Source organism: Melanaphis sacchari, unplaced genomic scaffold (assembly GCF_002803265.2).
Source record: "Melanaphis sacchari strain LSU unplaced genomic scaffold, SCAv2.0 Contig77_pilon_pilon, whole genome shotgun sequence".
Classification (NCBI taxonomy): Eukaryota; Metazoa; Arthropoda; class Insecta; order Hemiptera; family Aphididae; genus Melanaphis; species Melanaphis sacchari.
Window position 1 is genome coordinate 1,938,186 of NW_020271547.1, and position 16,117 is coordinate 1,954,302.

A 16,117-nucleotide genomic window follows, 5' to 3' on the forward strand; every position below is an offset into this window, starting at 1 on the left:
TAATATCCTAGCAATTTTATTTGGCCTAGGCTTTGCGACTTGCTATTTGTGTCTTGTCTTCTTACCGTGAGTAGATACATATTATTTATTTTTTTACGACCGCTACTTATTAGATCTGGAAAAACGTTAATAATGAAAAAAAAAAAACCACAAGTTGAATAATATATATTTTACACGATTTGTATTTATTCATATATAATATATTTTCAAAAGTCAGTCGTTAATGTTATGATACAATAATAAAATGCAAAAAAAAAAAATTAGCACGCAAACAATTATTATTAAGGCACTATGTTTATATAATATATATATATATATATATTAAATAGTATTTATGCATAAATATTTATAAATTGTTTTAAATGTAAGTACTAATAAATATTAAAGGCACAAATTCGATGTTTATTATTTCTAATTATGGAAAAAATAGTTAATTTATTTTAAGTTCAAATTCACTGGTGGTTTTAGTGATGGAAGACTAGACAAAAATAATTAATATTTTAATTGTATTGTTTCCTATTAAGCTCGATTTCAAATTCAGAGATCTGTTGATTAATTTAAAAGTAGAATAGAAAATAAATTATGTATACATCAATTATTATAATATTAAAATAAAATATTAACAAAATAGAAAATAATATACAGAAAAGGAATTAAAATATATTTAACAAAAATAAATATTAGGAAGTTTTTAAGTAACATGTTTAAGTAATAATTGTTTTTTTTTTCTTATAATAATACTGCAGATAATTAAACATTGACAATGAATGAATCTTTATTTACAAGTTACTGAGTTCTATTGCAATTTTGTTAATAATTCATGGCTCTCAGGTATATAAAAAAAAACAAGTGTTAATTTACTATAATTTACACATCTATGGCACGTGTTCTAATTTCTCACAAAAGCTCTAAAAACGAGTGACAAACAATATGTGTTTAAGATTTTGTTAGTATACAACATGTAGTTTTGAACACATTTGGATATTAAGATCTGCCCATATATGTAGGATTTTTAAATGTTGATGTAGCTTGTCTGTAGATTGGATTTTCAGCCTAAAAAATAGAAAAATATTAATGAATTAAAAATAATTGTTTTGTGTATTTAATATTTATTAATACTTACTGTATCCCATTTGGCAATCATACGTTCTTTTTCAAACTTAGCAAATTCTCTTCTATCATTAATTGTTGTTAATAGTTTCCACAGGAGCAAAAGAGCCATTCCAATTAATACTATAGCTCCAATCACACCCAATATAATACCTGAAACGATACACAATAATTAACTATCAATGCATACAAACAATTATATATTTTAATTTTAGCATATACCCATAAAGTAAACTTGAGGAGGGCATTCACGTTCTTCTTGTGCTCGAATTACTATCTTTCCACTTTGATCATATGTGTAGACATATGCAAAACGACAATCGTCTTGATCATAATATGAACACATATTTTCATCTTTGTCTTCGTTAGCTAAAAAATAAAAAAATAAAGTATAAAAATATATATATATTTTTTAAATTATTACTCATATTTTACCTTCAGCTACTTTTACTATAATTGGTTTAATTGTGCAAGTTTTTTCACATTCTTCAGGGGATAAAGGCCCAGTCTTATAAACAAGACATTGAATACAATCTTTAAATTCTTGACATCTACCTGGACAAGTCTAAAATATACATTAATTTAATAATAATTTAATAAATAACACTTTTTTAACAACTTACTGGACATTTTTGACAGTATTTTCCTGAATATCTTATACCGTTTTCTTCAGAGCATTTACATTGACCACATTCACAATTTCCACGACCAGAACATATTTCATCACTACCATCCATAATGCATGTTTCGTTTGTAGCACGACAATCACATGATTCACCAGTCCATCCTGGGAAACACTTGCATACACCACAGTCACATGTACCATAACCACCACATAAAGCACCACCAGATCGGTCACAGGAGAAATTATCACATTCACAGTATGTACCATAAACTTTCTAAAAACATATTTTATATTATTATTTATATAAACCTAAATAATTTATATTCAAGATTAACTTTACCTCTTCTGGATTAGATCTAGCTTGACAATCACATTGGCCACAGTTACATTCTCCACGACCTGAACAATTTATTTCCGAGTCATTGTTCAGCCGACATCCCGATACCATGTATGTATCATTAGCATGACGGTTGTTGTTAGCATCACATTCACACATACGACCAAAGTGCATGGAATCACATTCACAAACACCACACTTTAATGTACCAGCTCCACGACAATCAGGTGATTTCTCAACATAATCCTGAATCACATATTTAATAATTTATCTATATTATTTGGTATTATGAACTTGCTACTTACAGGATGACCAACATTCTCACATTCGCAATCACATTGTATATCTAATGATACAGTTAATGATTCATTAATGCCAACAGGGTAAATTTGAAAAGACTGTTTCCAATCTTTGCGATTTGGTGGACATGATGTTACTTCGATTTCAGCTTGAAAATTGACTACTGTACCAACTTTAAGTCCATCACATTTATTTGTCTGTTTTAACACGCCATCTTTATCAAGACAGCTTGAATAATATGTGACTTTTATAGCACTAGTTGCCGTATCTCGCATTTCTACAGAAGATGATATTTTCTGTAATACAATCATCAATAAATTAATTAAATTTCATTAAAAAGATCAAAAGCATACAATACATATATTGTAATAATTAATTAGAAAATGAAATATTTCTTACACTGTACTGATCTTTAACTAAATCAACAACGTTTTCAGAATTTTCAGATAGAATACCAGATGAAGCTCCTTCAATATGTTGCATTAAACGTTCATAAACGTGTATTTGTTCACGCGTTACAGCAAAGATCATATTGATTGAATTTTGTCTTACTTTTAAATTTATCTAAAACATTATTTATTATCTTCAAAATTTAAACAAGTACTTATATAAGTTATTAATATTTCAATATAGTCCTACCTGTGATATAGATGGATAATCTTGTAAAGATGAATGTGTGTAACTACCTTTATCATCGAGATGACAAGCACCATCATTTGGCTTGATAATGCCACCAAGCTAAAGATATAATGTATAATTTAATGATTGAGAATGTAACTTAAGTAATAAGGAATCAATCATACCTTTCCATCACCAGCATAATGAAATCCAGCATCGGTTGAGAATAACAATAAACGTCTGGCGCGCTCCCTCCAACCAATTTGTTCTCGACAGACAATAGCTTGCATGATAGCATCGAAACCACCTTCTGGTGCATCTAAATTACCTGAAACTTTAGCTCTTTCGACTTTACCCTAAATCAAATATTAGATTTAATCAATGAATAGCAAACAAATATTTTACATGCATTTATTTACAAAACTAATATTTTAACTCATAAAATCATGCAATAAAACTTATGAATAAGCTGTAAGTCAATTATATTACAAAATGGGCATGTTAGATAAAATTTAATTGAATTTTAAAAATAAAATACTTATTCTTGTAATAATACATTTCTGAAAATTAGAAATTTTAAAAGTATAGAATTATATTATGTTAGTATTCATAAATAAAGTTTGGTCAAGAGTTATTTTTAATGATGCTGAATAGTTTTAATTGGACTTACGGCAAATTCAGCAGTATTTTGACTGAGAGACATGACATTTTGATATCCGTATGGAGGAGCTTCACAACGAGGACATGGCTTCAGCAAGCTGGATATTATACAGGCACACAAAAATTTATTACAAAATAGGTTTTGTAATAATTATACAATCATAAAATGATAGCAAGTTACTATGTGCACAATAATTATATGTCTTATTAAATACAGATAGCTAAATGGGTATGAATATGATTTATCAATAATTATAATTTATTAAAAATCAATATACTCCGTATATTTATTTTAAGTTGAAGAATAAAATCATACTTTGCCTAGATGCCTAGTGCGTGAATAAAAATATATATAACAAATATAAATGTTAAAGCTAAGGAATATTATTTTTAAACTATATAAACTATGAATAACACTGATAAACTTGTACACATTGAACTTACAAGTCATGCAAATACATACTATACAAATTGTACAACTATGTGAGTATTTTATTTTAACTAAATTACAATTAAAAGTATTGTTTTTAAACCAATAGTACATTTACTATTTACAATTATTGTAAGGCATTACTTTAAAAATTTTTAATTACTCAGTAAAATTATTGTTTATTTATGTTAAGTAATATAAAATAAAAATACTGTCGTCAAATCATAGAGAAATATGTAATAAGAGAAAATCCATGCTTTCAGATACATAATTATGATCTTGAATAGTTTAATAATAATGAATATTGTTTAAAATTTAAAAAAAATACACATATATATATAATGTAACTTTTCATCGAAGGAATGTATTAATGGAGGGGATAAAGAAAACATTAGCTCATCTCACATGAAGTTTCAGAAAAATTGTTTTTGAAATAATAGTATTTAGATAATAAGGAATTGTATATCAGAAAATGTATTTAAATAATAAATAGTATTAATTTTAATCATGTCATTATGAAACACAACATATCTACTAATGTTTTTTATCTTTTGCATATTTATCAACTCTCCTTTAAAAAAAATAAAATTCAATTTCCAAATAGACACCTATATATACTTGCAATAGATACAACATAGATGTCCAAACATATATATACAACAATGATTTTTTCGTGGATAGATTATAAACGTTTTGCCTTGAATTCATATTATATCAACAACTTACTGAGAATAAATCAGTGTTCGAATTCAACGACAACTGATTACGAAAACCATATGCATGATCACAGAATTCGCATGGAAAATCAGCTCTAACCAAATAAAAATCACGCAAAAATACATTTTATACTTATAGGTAGGTACAAACAAATTTATAAAAACTAAAAATAATAACATAATGAACTTACTTTTTTGGCATCGTATTGACATATGGCATGACAACTTTATCAACAAAGCTACCAAATCCAAGACGAAAATTTGACGTAATATTCCGCATGCTTTCAGCTAATAAATTTCCAAGAGCAGATAATTTTTCTTTATCATCTTCCATTGAGTTAGATAAATCCATCAAATAATATAAATCTACAGGATAATCTTCAGCTTGTGCATAATTCACAGACATTCTATAGGCTTCATCTAAAAATAAAATCAAGAATATTGCTATGAAGATATACACAGATTAAACAAATACAATAATTCGGAAAATAACTTACTTATTCTAAGCTTAAGAGATACATCTTGAGGGGAAATTTGTACAGCATCGTGTGTAGAACTCGATGCTGATCCTTTAAAAGCTGAAGTAGAAAAGCTGCTGGAACTACTACTACTACTACTACTACTAGAAGTATAAGAATGTGTATTTTTCCTGGCTTTTTGAAGTTGACGGGCATCCAGTATTTTGTACTCATTTTTTGGATTATTAATATAGCGTTCATTACATTGTACCATGTTAGAGTTAATATTTGATTGAAAACATCGTTTTCCATCAAATTTCTAAAATAAAAAATACAATTGCATAAATTATAAAGAAATGAAAAAACTAATAATAAAAGTAAATATTAGCGTTTAATAAATGCTGTTAATATAAATTGTTGACAAAACAAAGAACAAACATTAATGATTAATGATTTTTTATTTTTGCTAAACGTACCGGTTGTGCACACCAAGCGCATGATGGAGTTTGTATACATTCATGACAAGTTTGTTTAAGAACGCAAGGATTCTGCTTAATTAATTGCTGTTGTATTTCATCTGCATAACAAAAGCCAAGTGTCAACAAGGCAATTGTCAACATCATCATCATTAGTCTTTCATTCATTTTGGTCTTAATTCTAATCTAAAAAAAATATAAACAATTTTTATTGTAAAATTAATTGTATTATTAAACGTGTTAAATACATCGATATTTAATAATGTTTTTATTAAACCAACAATTGATGTATATATTTATACTTATATTTTTTAACTAAATTATTTTTATAAAATATATTTTAAAACTATGTTGAAATATTTGGTCAATAAGCTTTATTTAAAAATAATAATCCACCTCTGTAAAAAGGTGTGTTTTCTTTTCTACGCCTACTATAAATAATATTTCTATGTTCTGATGTTAAATAGAGATATAAAAAAGAAACTAGTTATGGGTCACAATAACTTAAGACTGTAAAAATTAATTGAAAATATAAAAATAAGTAAAAAACAATCATAAAGATTAAAAGGTGAAATCAAATTAAATAAAAACCAACAACTCATTTAACATATAAACCAGATATCATGGTAAAATAGTAATATATTATGCATAGTTTAACTGTTAAATAAATGAGTTCATGAAGAATTACAATAAGGACACAGGGAAAATAAAAATCTAAGAATACTGAAAAAGTGTAGTCATAAAAAACATTCGAAAAAAACGTAAATTTGAAATTTACATAAAAAATAATCAAAAAACACCTGGCATTGATATTATTGATAGAAATAAATGTACCATTTTATTTTATTATACACGCGTCAATAACGTACCGGATGATAACAGTTATAATGCGTTTGTAAATAGAATGATCGAAAACTAAATATGGAAACGTCGCGTTAAGCTCGTTCTAAAAACACAGCAATTGCAATATTTTGAAATAAGTGCGGTCATAATTTAATTAATAATTTTAGAATTTACTATTTAGTTATCTGCTATTTATATAAGCGTAGTAAATACACGTTTAACTTATATACGAAGCATTATGAAACAAGAAATGTTTTGTATAAGAGATTTTGATGGATTAACCCTTTCCCTCCTCCTGCACTGGTCATCACCAATTCGCTCACGTCCTACGTTAAATTTGACATTTTATAGTCGATTATTTTCGTATTCATCAAACAGGACAAACATATACTGTATTGCTTTCGGAAGAATACGAAAACGTAGAACGAAACGAACCTTATATTGCCATCCGGTACAAGTTCATTATGCCGTAGTATAAATTCTATTAATATTTACTTCCGGAACTATTTTAATCGCAATAAACTGTTTTAAATAATATATTATTAAATAATAATAATAATAATGTAATATTAATATATTATCGTATTCCTTATTTCGTTGTATTTTTCTCATGCTGCACGTTTTGAGTTTTTGGTAGTAAATTAGGAATGCGAACCGGTGCGGCTCGTCTCTTGGCCTACATGGCTCATTAACATTGCACGGCGTCGACGGCCGCCGTACAGAAATGCGCTGTCAAGGTCTACCCCTCTTCACGACTCCCCTACCCCCCCTAAAGAAATCTCAACCCATCCGGCGAGTATTGCAAGATATAATGATTCGATCGCTGTTTACAACGTGGCCATATGCGACGTTCAGCATGCCAAATACGACCCACGAAGCCGACAAACGTCGCGTTCATCTTAGAAAAGGCCGACGCCGCGCGACAAAAGTAGAGTCCGCGATCAGCACGCTGCCCCGACCACGTCGGTGTCCGACAAATGATCGAAAAACACGAACATGTGTTCGGCATGACACAGCGGTTGGGTTGGGTGGCGGTGCGAGGAGGACGGCAACGACGGCGTGGTCCGGACAAGGTGGCAGCGCGTACGCCTATACAACAATAAACTGCTGACTTTTTATGTCGTGGGCGCGCGGTAAAAACCAGTCCGTTCCCAGTTTCCCACACGGCCGCGTGCTGCAGCAACTGCCGTCGGACTAGTTATTATTATACAATGACACGAATTTTTTTACAATCGAAATCCAGCGCCACCGGGATAGAACCACGTTGCGATAATGTGATATCGTCGAAAATTCAAAACACTTAAACCTACAGATAACAAGCTATAAACGATATCCATTGAATACAACGCATTTAGTGATCAATAGCTTTTATAGAAAATAAATCAAAATAGCTAGTCTAACTGCGAGTCTGCGATTAGTCGCTTATGAAAATTTCATCACGCCGGTGGTAGGTCTCATTGAATAAAATTAGCTAGGTACATTAGTATTATTAAAAGGTTCTAGTTATTCGTGGTACGAAAATCACAAAAATTGAATAATTTTATCCAATAGTGTTGGTTTTATAAAAGTTTGGAGGTGAACGAGTCTAAGAGTTGATTTATTTTTCAATCTTTTATAACGATCTTCGAGAGTTTTTGCTTGTATTGGAGGTTAAAGGTAGGTACTTACTATTATTGGCAATGATCACCACGCTGGCTCTATTAATAATTCACTAATAACTCTTTTCTTTCAGGTCACCTTAGAAGTCCTTATTCCAATTTAATACCTACCGCTTAATTACCTTTAAACTATGGAAGATAAATTTGGAAAAAACCCTTAGGAATCCTATGCTTTGTATTTCAAAAACATCCACTAATATTAATGGTTCCATCCTTAAATATATTAGTCAAGCTGTAATTATGCTACTCAAGCTGCGTACTAATCATAAAACCATTCTATATTCAATTCTCTAAAAAGGTTAGGTTACATTTAATCTGTATAATATTAAAAAAATAACTATAATTTATGTTAGTAATTTTTTTGATAAAAAGAAGTATAAGTAATTTACACATTGCAAAATCTGTATGAATTATGCTAAATTATTGTAGCGTTTTAATTATATTCTTCCCAATACAATAGGGGGAATGAGAGAAAAATCTTTTAATTTTTTTGCTCGCCTAAAGTCGCTCTGTTTCCTTCTCTACGGCCGTGAGCCGGAAATTGCTCTGTGTTGGCGATTATTCATCTCATAAAACGCGCGCACATTTATCAATGAAATCATTGGATAAAAATATACATGAATTCACTTCCCCACTACTGCCGGACGATCACGTCATACGTGATGATTATACGAGAATGAACTAAGAAAGGGGTAAAAGAATGGTTTTTTTTCCTCTTCCCTACTCGTCTTTAAAGGTTGCAGCGACGAAGAGGTGTAAACTATTTTTCTACCTCCAACCGTTGTCGCGTACTCGCGTACTAATACAGCAAGGAATATAAAAAAAATACTAGTCGAACGGCCGCATGCAGCCTTATAAGGATTTGATGGACAGTTATCCGGTGCTTACGTATGTTAGCAAGTGTGTGCGTACGAGACTGTAGCATGTGTATTACGGTTATGCGATATCATATTTTTGTAACAAGCCAACGCAAAACTACAAAACACAATTTAGACCAAAGAACCCACGAAACGGCCGTGATTATTAGTTATCAAATTTGAGAGACGTTTAAAGATTATTAATGCTAAATCGATATCGACTTAAATGTTATTTGCGTGTGTACGGCAATATGACAACGTCGTACACGAATATACGATATACCAGCCATAGTTCGGGAGAAGATAGTTTTAATTTTAGTTTTACCTTTTAATGTTGGCGCAGGCGTGAGTTATATAATAACAGAAGCTAGTAGCAAGCGCTATTACCGACGATGCGGGTTATTAGGCTAATAGGTTAGCTGGAGTTCTTTTTCCGTTTACATTTTGATAACCCTCCATTAGATCGAACGGTAAAGGCATTATGTATTATTTTTTTTCCATATTAAAACAATAGTTGTTATCTACACTACGTAAACATATTAACCATCGGTAATATGTTTGCAGTATATATTTAAAAGTAAGAGTATTTATAGGTATAAATTATCAAATCGATTATAAATAATTTTTAATTTAAAAGTGTAAGCAGAGCAACATTCCAATCATTATGGCATAAGTCATTAACATTTAAAATATATTTTATCCTATGCAGCAAAAACTAATGAATAATATTTTCATTTGCCATTCGATATATGGAACTAAAATGATTATAGGAAATTTTAAATTATTTATGCCACCTAATGTTCTACAAAATATAAAACACTGTTACGTAACTACCGGAAGGGTTGGGAGTGTCGATTATTGGAAGCATAGAGCCCCAGCCAAACCCACAAAAACTTATTTCTGTATTAATTATTCATAAATTTCATAACAAATATTAAAATAACAAAATGTTGAAATTCCTTTCTTTTTCAAAATTTGTTTATTCAAATTATTTTTAAAATTAAAAAGAAATATTCGAATTGTATTTTTTGTGAAATTCCTATACGAATGACATTGTTTTTGAGATTATTGCACGTTTTCACACTAGCTTGAGTAGTCGACTAAAAAAATTGCAAGGTTAACAGTGCTGAAATTTATTTGTTGTCATTTAACATAAACATTTAATTAACACAGAAGTTTAATTGTAAAAAAATTTAATCAAAAAAATGTTATTTTAAAAATCAATTTTTATCAACAAAAATTGTTCAATATAACCACTATTAACTTTGATTCACACTTAACCATATCTGTATATTCAACGTTAGTGTAATTCCATTATCTATCAACTCAAAATTTAAATGAAAAATTTTTACATTTTAAAAAATAAATTGAAAATGTTATTTGATAGCAAATATTGGATTAAACTTTAATAAATAAAACTAATGTTGTTTAAGTATGATGACGTACAGTGAATTCAATATTAACGATACAAGTATAATAATAATTGCACTAACCAAAAAAACAGAATTTCAGAATAAAATATAAATAAACAAATAGTTAGTTTCTTTTATTACTATGACATAACGTGTATAAAAGTCACATTTTATTAAGTACCTAAAGAGTAACACAACTTAAATTTATGATAATGAATAAAATCATTGAAACATTTGTTATTTCATTATTTTTTATTATCTAGTTAATAATGTAAAACACTGTTTTAATTAATCAATAACCATGTATTTTAAACGAAATTAAATAATTTTTATCACCATTTATATTGTAGAGTTGTAATATTAATCTATAATCACACCAATTTATTTTAGTCAGCGATTCGAGTGTGAAAAATGTGCGACAAGCTCAAAAACGATGACACATTTCGATTAGTAAAAGAATTTTGCAAAATATATAACTTGAGTATTTATTTTTACATTTAAGATAATATTCTAAAAATAATTATTAGAACCAATCAGATTTTGAAGGTAAAAAAAATCTTCATTCAGCCAATACAGTACTACTAACTTCATTTATTTCAAAAAAACCCCATTGCGGGAGAATACCCAATATCATAAAACTTTAATTTCAAAACATCCTTATAATTAATATTTTTCTCTAGTAAACATTTTGTTTTAGTTATAGGTAGAGAAATTTTATATAAACATTTCAAATCTTAGAAATAAAAATAAATTTCTAACCATTTACAAACAAAATAATTTGTAAATTTTCAAGCATTATCACTCGGCGATAATATATTATCGGCAATCATTTAAAAAACATATCGAAAATTTCAAATATCTTTAAATAACGTAGAATCAAAATATTTAGAAAATTTGTTATTGAGTCATCAACTAAACAAAATTAATTTCATTAAAAACGGGATTTGCGTATTAATTCCGGTTTTTTTTCTTTAACTTGTTATTGATTTTTTTTTAATTATTTTGAAAAATACTTGGAATCTATTACTTTTGATCTCCTAAAACATTAACTAGATACAACCTATTGCCAGATACTATCACCAAAATTTAAATTCAAACTATTTTTTCTCTCTCTCTCCCTTCCCCGTTCTACAAAAGAGGATCATTGTCACAAAAACAAAACTACATCATAAGAGTTAATAGTAATATATAAATTGTGTATGTTATAAAAACATATAAATTAAAAACTAAAACTTAACACTTAAACAAATCATATTTTTTTTAATTTGAAAAATTTATTTGGTTACATGAAATATATTAGAATTTTATAAATCTACAATTGATCGACCTTAAATTTTATATGAAAGGATAAGTCTAAAAAATCAAAATACTTAAATTAGGAATCGATTGCTGACAACTGGGAACCCAGTTTCACTAGTTGCATCACTATAGTAAAAGGTAGATATGTTATGAAATTTTTTGTATTTATAAAAGTTAAGATACTTTATAGTAATTAGAAGTACTAATAATTTATAAACTTGTAACTTGTATAATGGTATATTTATTGTACTTTTGTTTCAATTATTCAATATCCATTTGATATTGTGAAGGTGATAAAATACACATAAAAGATCTTTGTTAGATATTATTAAGTACTTAGAACCATAATACTATTTTATAACAGGTTACATTTTCCTGTTTTAGTAAGCTGTTATTAAGTTGTATTTTCTTGAATTTTATAAAAATTATTCTAATAAAAACATCAAATCATTTAAATTAATCAACATAATTTGTACTTATTTTGTTAACTTTATTGATATATTTTATATTCTATTTAATATTAATTATAAAAAATTATTTTATTCTATTTTCATAAATACTAATAGATTGAATAATTATTAAAATTAAAAATATATTTTATGACCTTGATAGTTAACTAGGAAAATTAAGCATAATAAATTAATTTACAAAACTTAGATATTCATAAAACAATAATAATAAAATGTAGGTATCCTAAAACAATTATAAACACTAAAAATTGTATAGAAAAATACTTTAACAAATTATTTATTTTTCACACAGCTTATTTTAATAATAGATTTGACCTACTTCATAATAATGTATTAGATTCATAAAACCTAATGCCTACAAAACAAGGATCAAATATTTAAATAGAAGTTTAATTTTTATTTTAGGTTTAAGAAATGCTATATCCCAAATGAAGGCGAATAATTAAACATTTTCATTATACATAAGTTAAATAATAGTGGTGCTGAGCCAACTAATAACGTTTACTAGAATAATTATCCTTAGCTATAATATATTTTTGTTAGAAAATTGATTAAAGCAAAAACATTGGAGCCATCATTTTTTTGGTCGAAAAGAGTGAAGGCGCCGTAAATATAATATAAATTATAGCCATATTAATTACTGCTATTATACACATAACATTATACATCTATTATAATCTTTATAGTGACAATGATAACACTTTTTACTCATTGAGTAAATCATATAATAAATAATAATATTATTATCGCTGAATTTTTGAGTGTTTTCAACCTTGGAAAATTTAACTTCAACATATATTTGAAAAACTATAATTGTAATTATTCATTATTGTTTGAATAAGTTCTAAAATATTTAGTGGGTAATACTACAAAAGGGAGAGGGAGTAATATTACTAAAAGTTTTACTTCTACAAACAAGTCTAGTATTTTAGAGCTTCCCAATCTTTTTACAGTAAACCAGCATATTATAATTTATAAAATGAGATTATGGATTGTTTTCTATACATGGTTAAGTACGTGATATCAGTAATTAAATAATTTTTCAGTATATCAGTTGGTGTATAATATTTGTATTAGTTTGCCAATTGTTGTAACAAGTAAATTGTTGTGTCATTATGTCATTGTCAAAGTATAAATAATAAATACATATATATACGAGTAAAATTTTTAATGTATTTTAATTATCTAGATATTTGAGTATCCAAACTATTCTTGACATTAACCAGTGTTTTATTTTAATAATAATAGTATTTTTTTTTTTTTAAATATCTAAAATCCTACTTTAAATTAATGGAAAGGTATGCCCATTTAATAAAAATTACTTAAGCTGTTTTTTATTTCAAAAGCCATGATTAGGAAATTAAATTTTTTAAAGCTTTAAGCTAAATATTTATTTACATTTTTAAACTTGTTACTCTTATGATCTGAGTTTTTATGACCAGATTAGATTAAACCTAGCAAAAATGTATAAAATTCAAAGGTAGGTAACATTATTAATATTTATTTTATTTGTTGAAAGGTATTGTCACAGGTAATATTCTTTTAAGCTTTATAGTTTTATACATTATATATTAATTAAATATTATTATATTATGCCAATTGAAAGATTAATAATATTAACATTTAACTTTATTCTTATATAAGTATTTTTTTTAATGAAACTAGGCTATTAAATATATATTGAATATAATTATTCATTAATTACTAACCTTATAAGAAATAATTAAATTTTTTTTTTTGTAAGTATTATTTTTTCTTCATATTATATACTGTGTATACTGTATACCTTAAATATTCATTAATAGGTACCTCAACAGGTTATTTTGAAGCCATTATCTTAATAGACATTTTGTCCTGAATTTTGTAATGGATAGAAAATTTATAAGTTATGTATAATAGGTAATTATTATTAAATCAATTACCTAGCAATGAAAACAAATATATCAATTTTAATTCTTTTAGTAGCTTGTTAAATATTTATTCATCTATGTGAAAATATCAATATATTTCTTTATCATAAAATGAAATAGATTTATTTATGCATTTTAATAATTGCTAATATAAGAAGCCTGTAAAGATCTATCCAAAAATATCAGTTGTCTAAAATAGATACCTATACACATTTTTATTTTAAAAATGACATGAAATTATATTATTTATTATTATTATTATAATTATTACTATATTAAATTTACTATTATTTAATTTTCCACCAAAATTTACTTCTTAAAATTTAACATTAAAAAATATATATTTATTTATTTTTATAAATATATCTATACCCATAAGGGATAATCTGTACTAGAACAATTAAAATAAATTATTCAAATTAATATATTATTTTAAAACTAGCTGTATAATATTGAACTTGATACAATTTTATTATACATTTGTACGAATATGATATAGAATAGTATGATATGTAATTGTTATTTATTCAAGAATTTACATTCATAAAAAATGCACCTAAAGATACTTTGTTTTTTAAAGGGCCTAATAATAAAATTAGCTATAGGTACCTATCTATTTAATAACAAACTTAAATAAAACAGAAAGTATCAAATGAATCTACAAAAATTTTAGATAGCATTATAAATATTGTTTAGTGTTTCTTATGAGTATTATTTAGATGACTTGTCTTCTTTAATGTTTAAGTACACATCACTAAATTAGCCCCTATTTTAAATTATAGTAATGTTTTTTAAACTGAGGTTAACATATACAAACCTAGATAATTATGGGCAAGTTTGAATTATAAGAATATAATGGCTTTGGCTCCATCCTTAAAATTTAGTTGAAATTACATACTATCCATGTTCTTTTTACATAATTGTTTGATACATTTTCTAAATTTTAATAAAATTTCCTATCAAATATAAGATAATATCTATTTTTTTATAAATATATTTATCAGATTTCTATTGAAAAATACTTAAAAGGAAAACCAAAGCAGGTGATATACCAATCAAATATTCAATTGTAATGATATATTACCTACAGAATGCCATTTAAGTTAGCAAACATTCAATGTCAATATTAGTTGATCAATCATGTAGACTAAAATATTAGGTTTTAGTATAAAAAATTGTATTATTTAGATTCATATCATTTATGTGTGCATATTTTTATGTAAAAGTGTTGGTATGCTCACCGTGCTATCATATTTTATTAGTTGTATAATAAATATTGTATTAAAATCAGTAATAAAAAAAATTGCGACTAGGTATACATTGGAAACAGTAAATAATATGCCTGTTAAAATTAATCTTATGTTATTGAAAAAAAATTGGTACGTTCTTGAATGACTCACAAAGTGGACAATATTGAGAGTAGTTTCCAAACAATCCAAGTACCTACGATTTAAGGCAGATTTGTACTTACGCACAATAGTGAATATAGTGTATACGAGCACCACACTGCAGTGATTTCTCAATGGTAACTGGGGCTGTGGTCTGGCAAATATTTATTGTCAAACGGTGGCGGAGCAATGGTGTCAGCTTCGTCGAACACTCATTTACACCGCTTCCGATAGTATTTTAAAGTGCCAGCAATAGTTTTGCCTGAGCATTTTCAACGGATTTTGATTAGTAACGGAATTCAAAATTAAACAAAAATTAAAAAAAAAAAAAATTAGCGTCTTAGAAACACTTTACGTCATTTTATGCACGACACTGCACCAAACGGGTCATTTGACTCACTTCTCACTTGCTATAAACGTACAAAATACGCATTGACACGCAGCGACGCACAAGCACACAGACGGACGGCCGAACAGCGACGAGAAAAAAATGCATCTCTAAAAATGGGCAGCCCAACCCACGTACTCAACACCGCTGTCACCACAACGA

General features: G+C 27.1%; 1 protein-coding gene across 1 annotated transcript; it reads right to left on the minus strand.

Annotated features, from left to right (window-relative positions):
- Positions 1-866: 866 nt before the first annotated feature.
- Positions 867-16,078, minus strand: LOC112601313 (integrin beta-PS). The gene is made up of 15 exons (XM_025348854.1): positions 15,651-16,078; positions 5,731-5,916; positions 5,294-5,573; positions 4,988-5,216; positions 3,661-3,748; positions 3,176-3,346; positions 3,012-3,110; positions 2,772-2,936; positions 2,378-2,668; positions 2,076-2,318; positions 1,734-2,009; positions 1,546-1,675; positions 1,333-1,479; positions 1,124-1,263; positions 867-1,053 (listed from the first exon to the last, which is right to left on the minus strand). Exons 2-15 carry the CDS (start codon positions 5,896-5,898, stop codon positions 985-987), a joined length of 2,496 nt encoding a protein of 831 aa, XP_025204639.1. The 5' UTR covers positions 5,899-5,916; positions 15,651-16,078; the 3' UTR covers positions 867-984.
- Between the last annotated feature and the right edge of the window lie 39 nt (positions 16,079-16,117).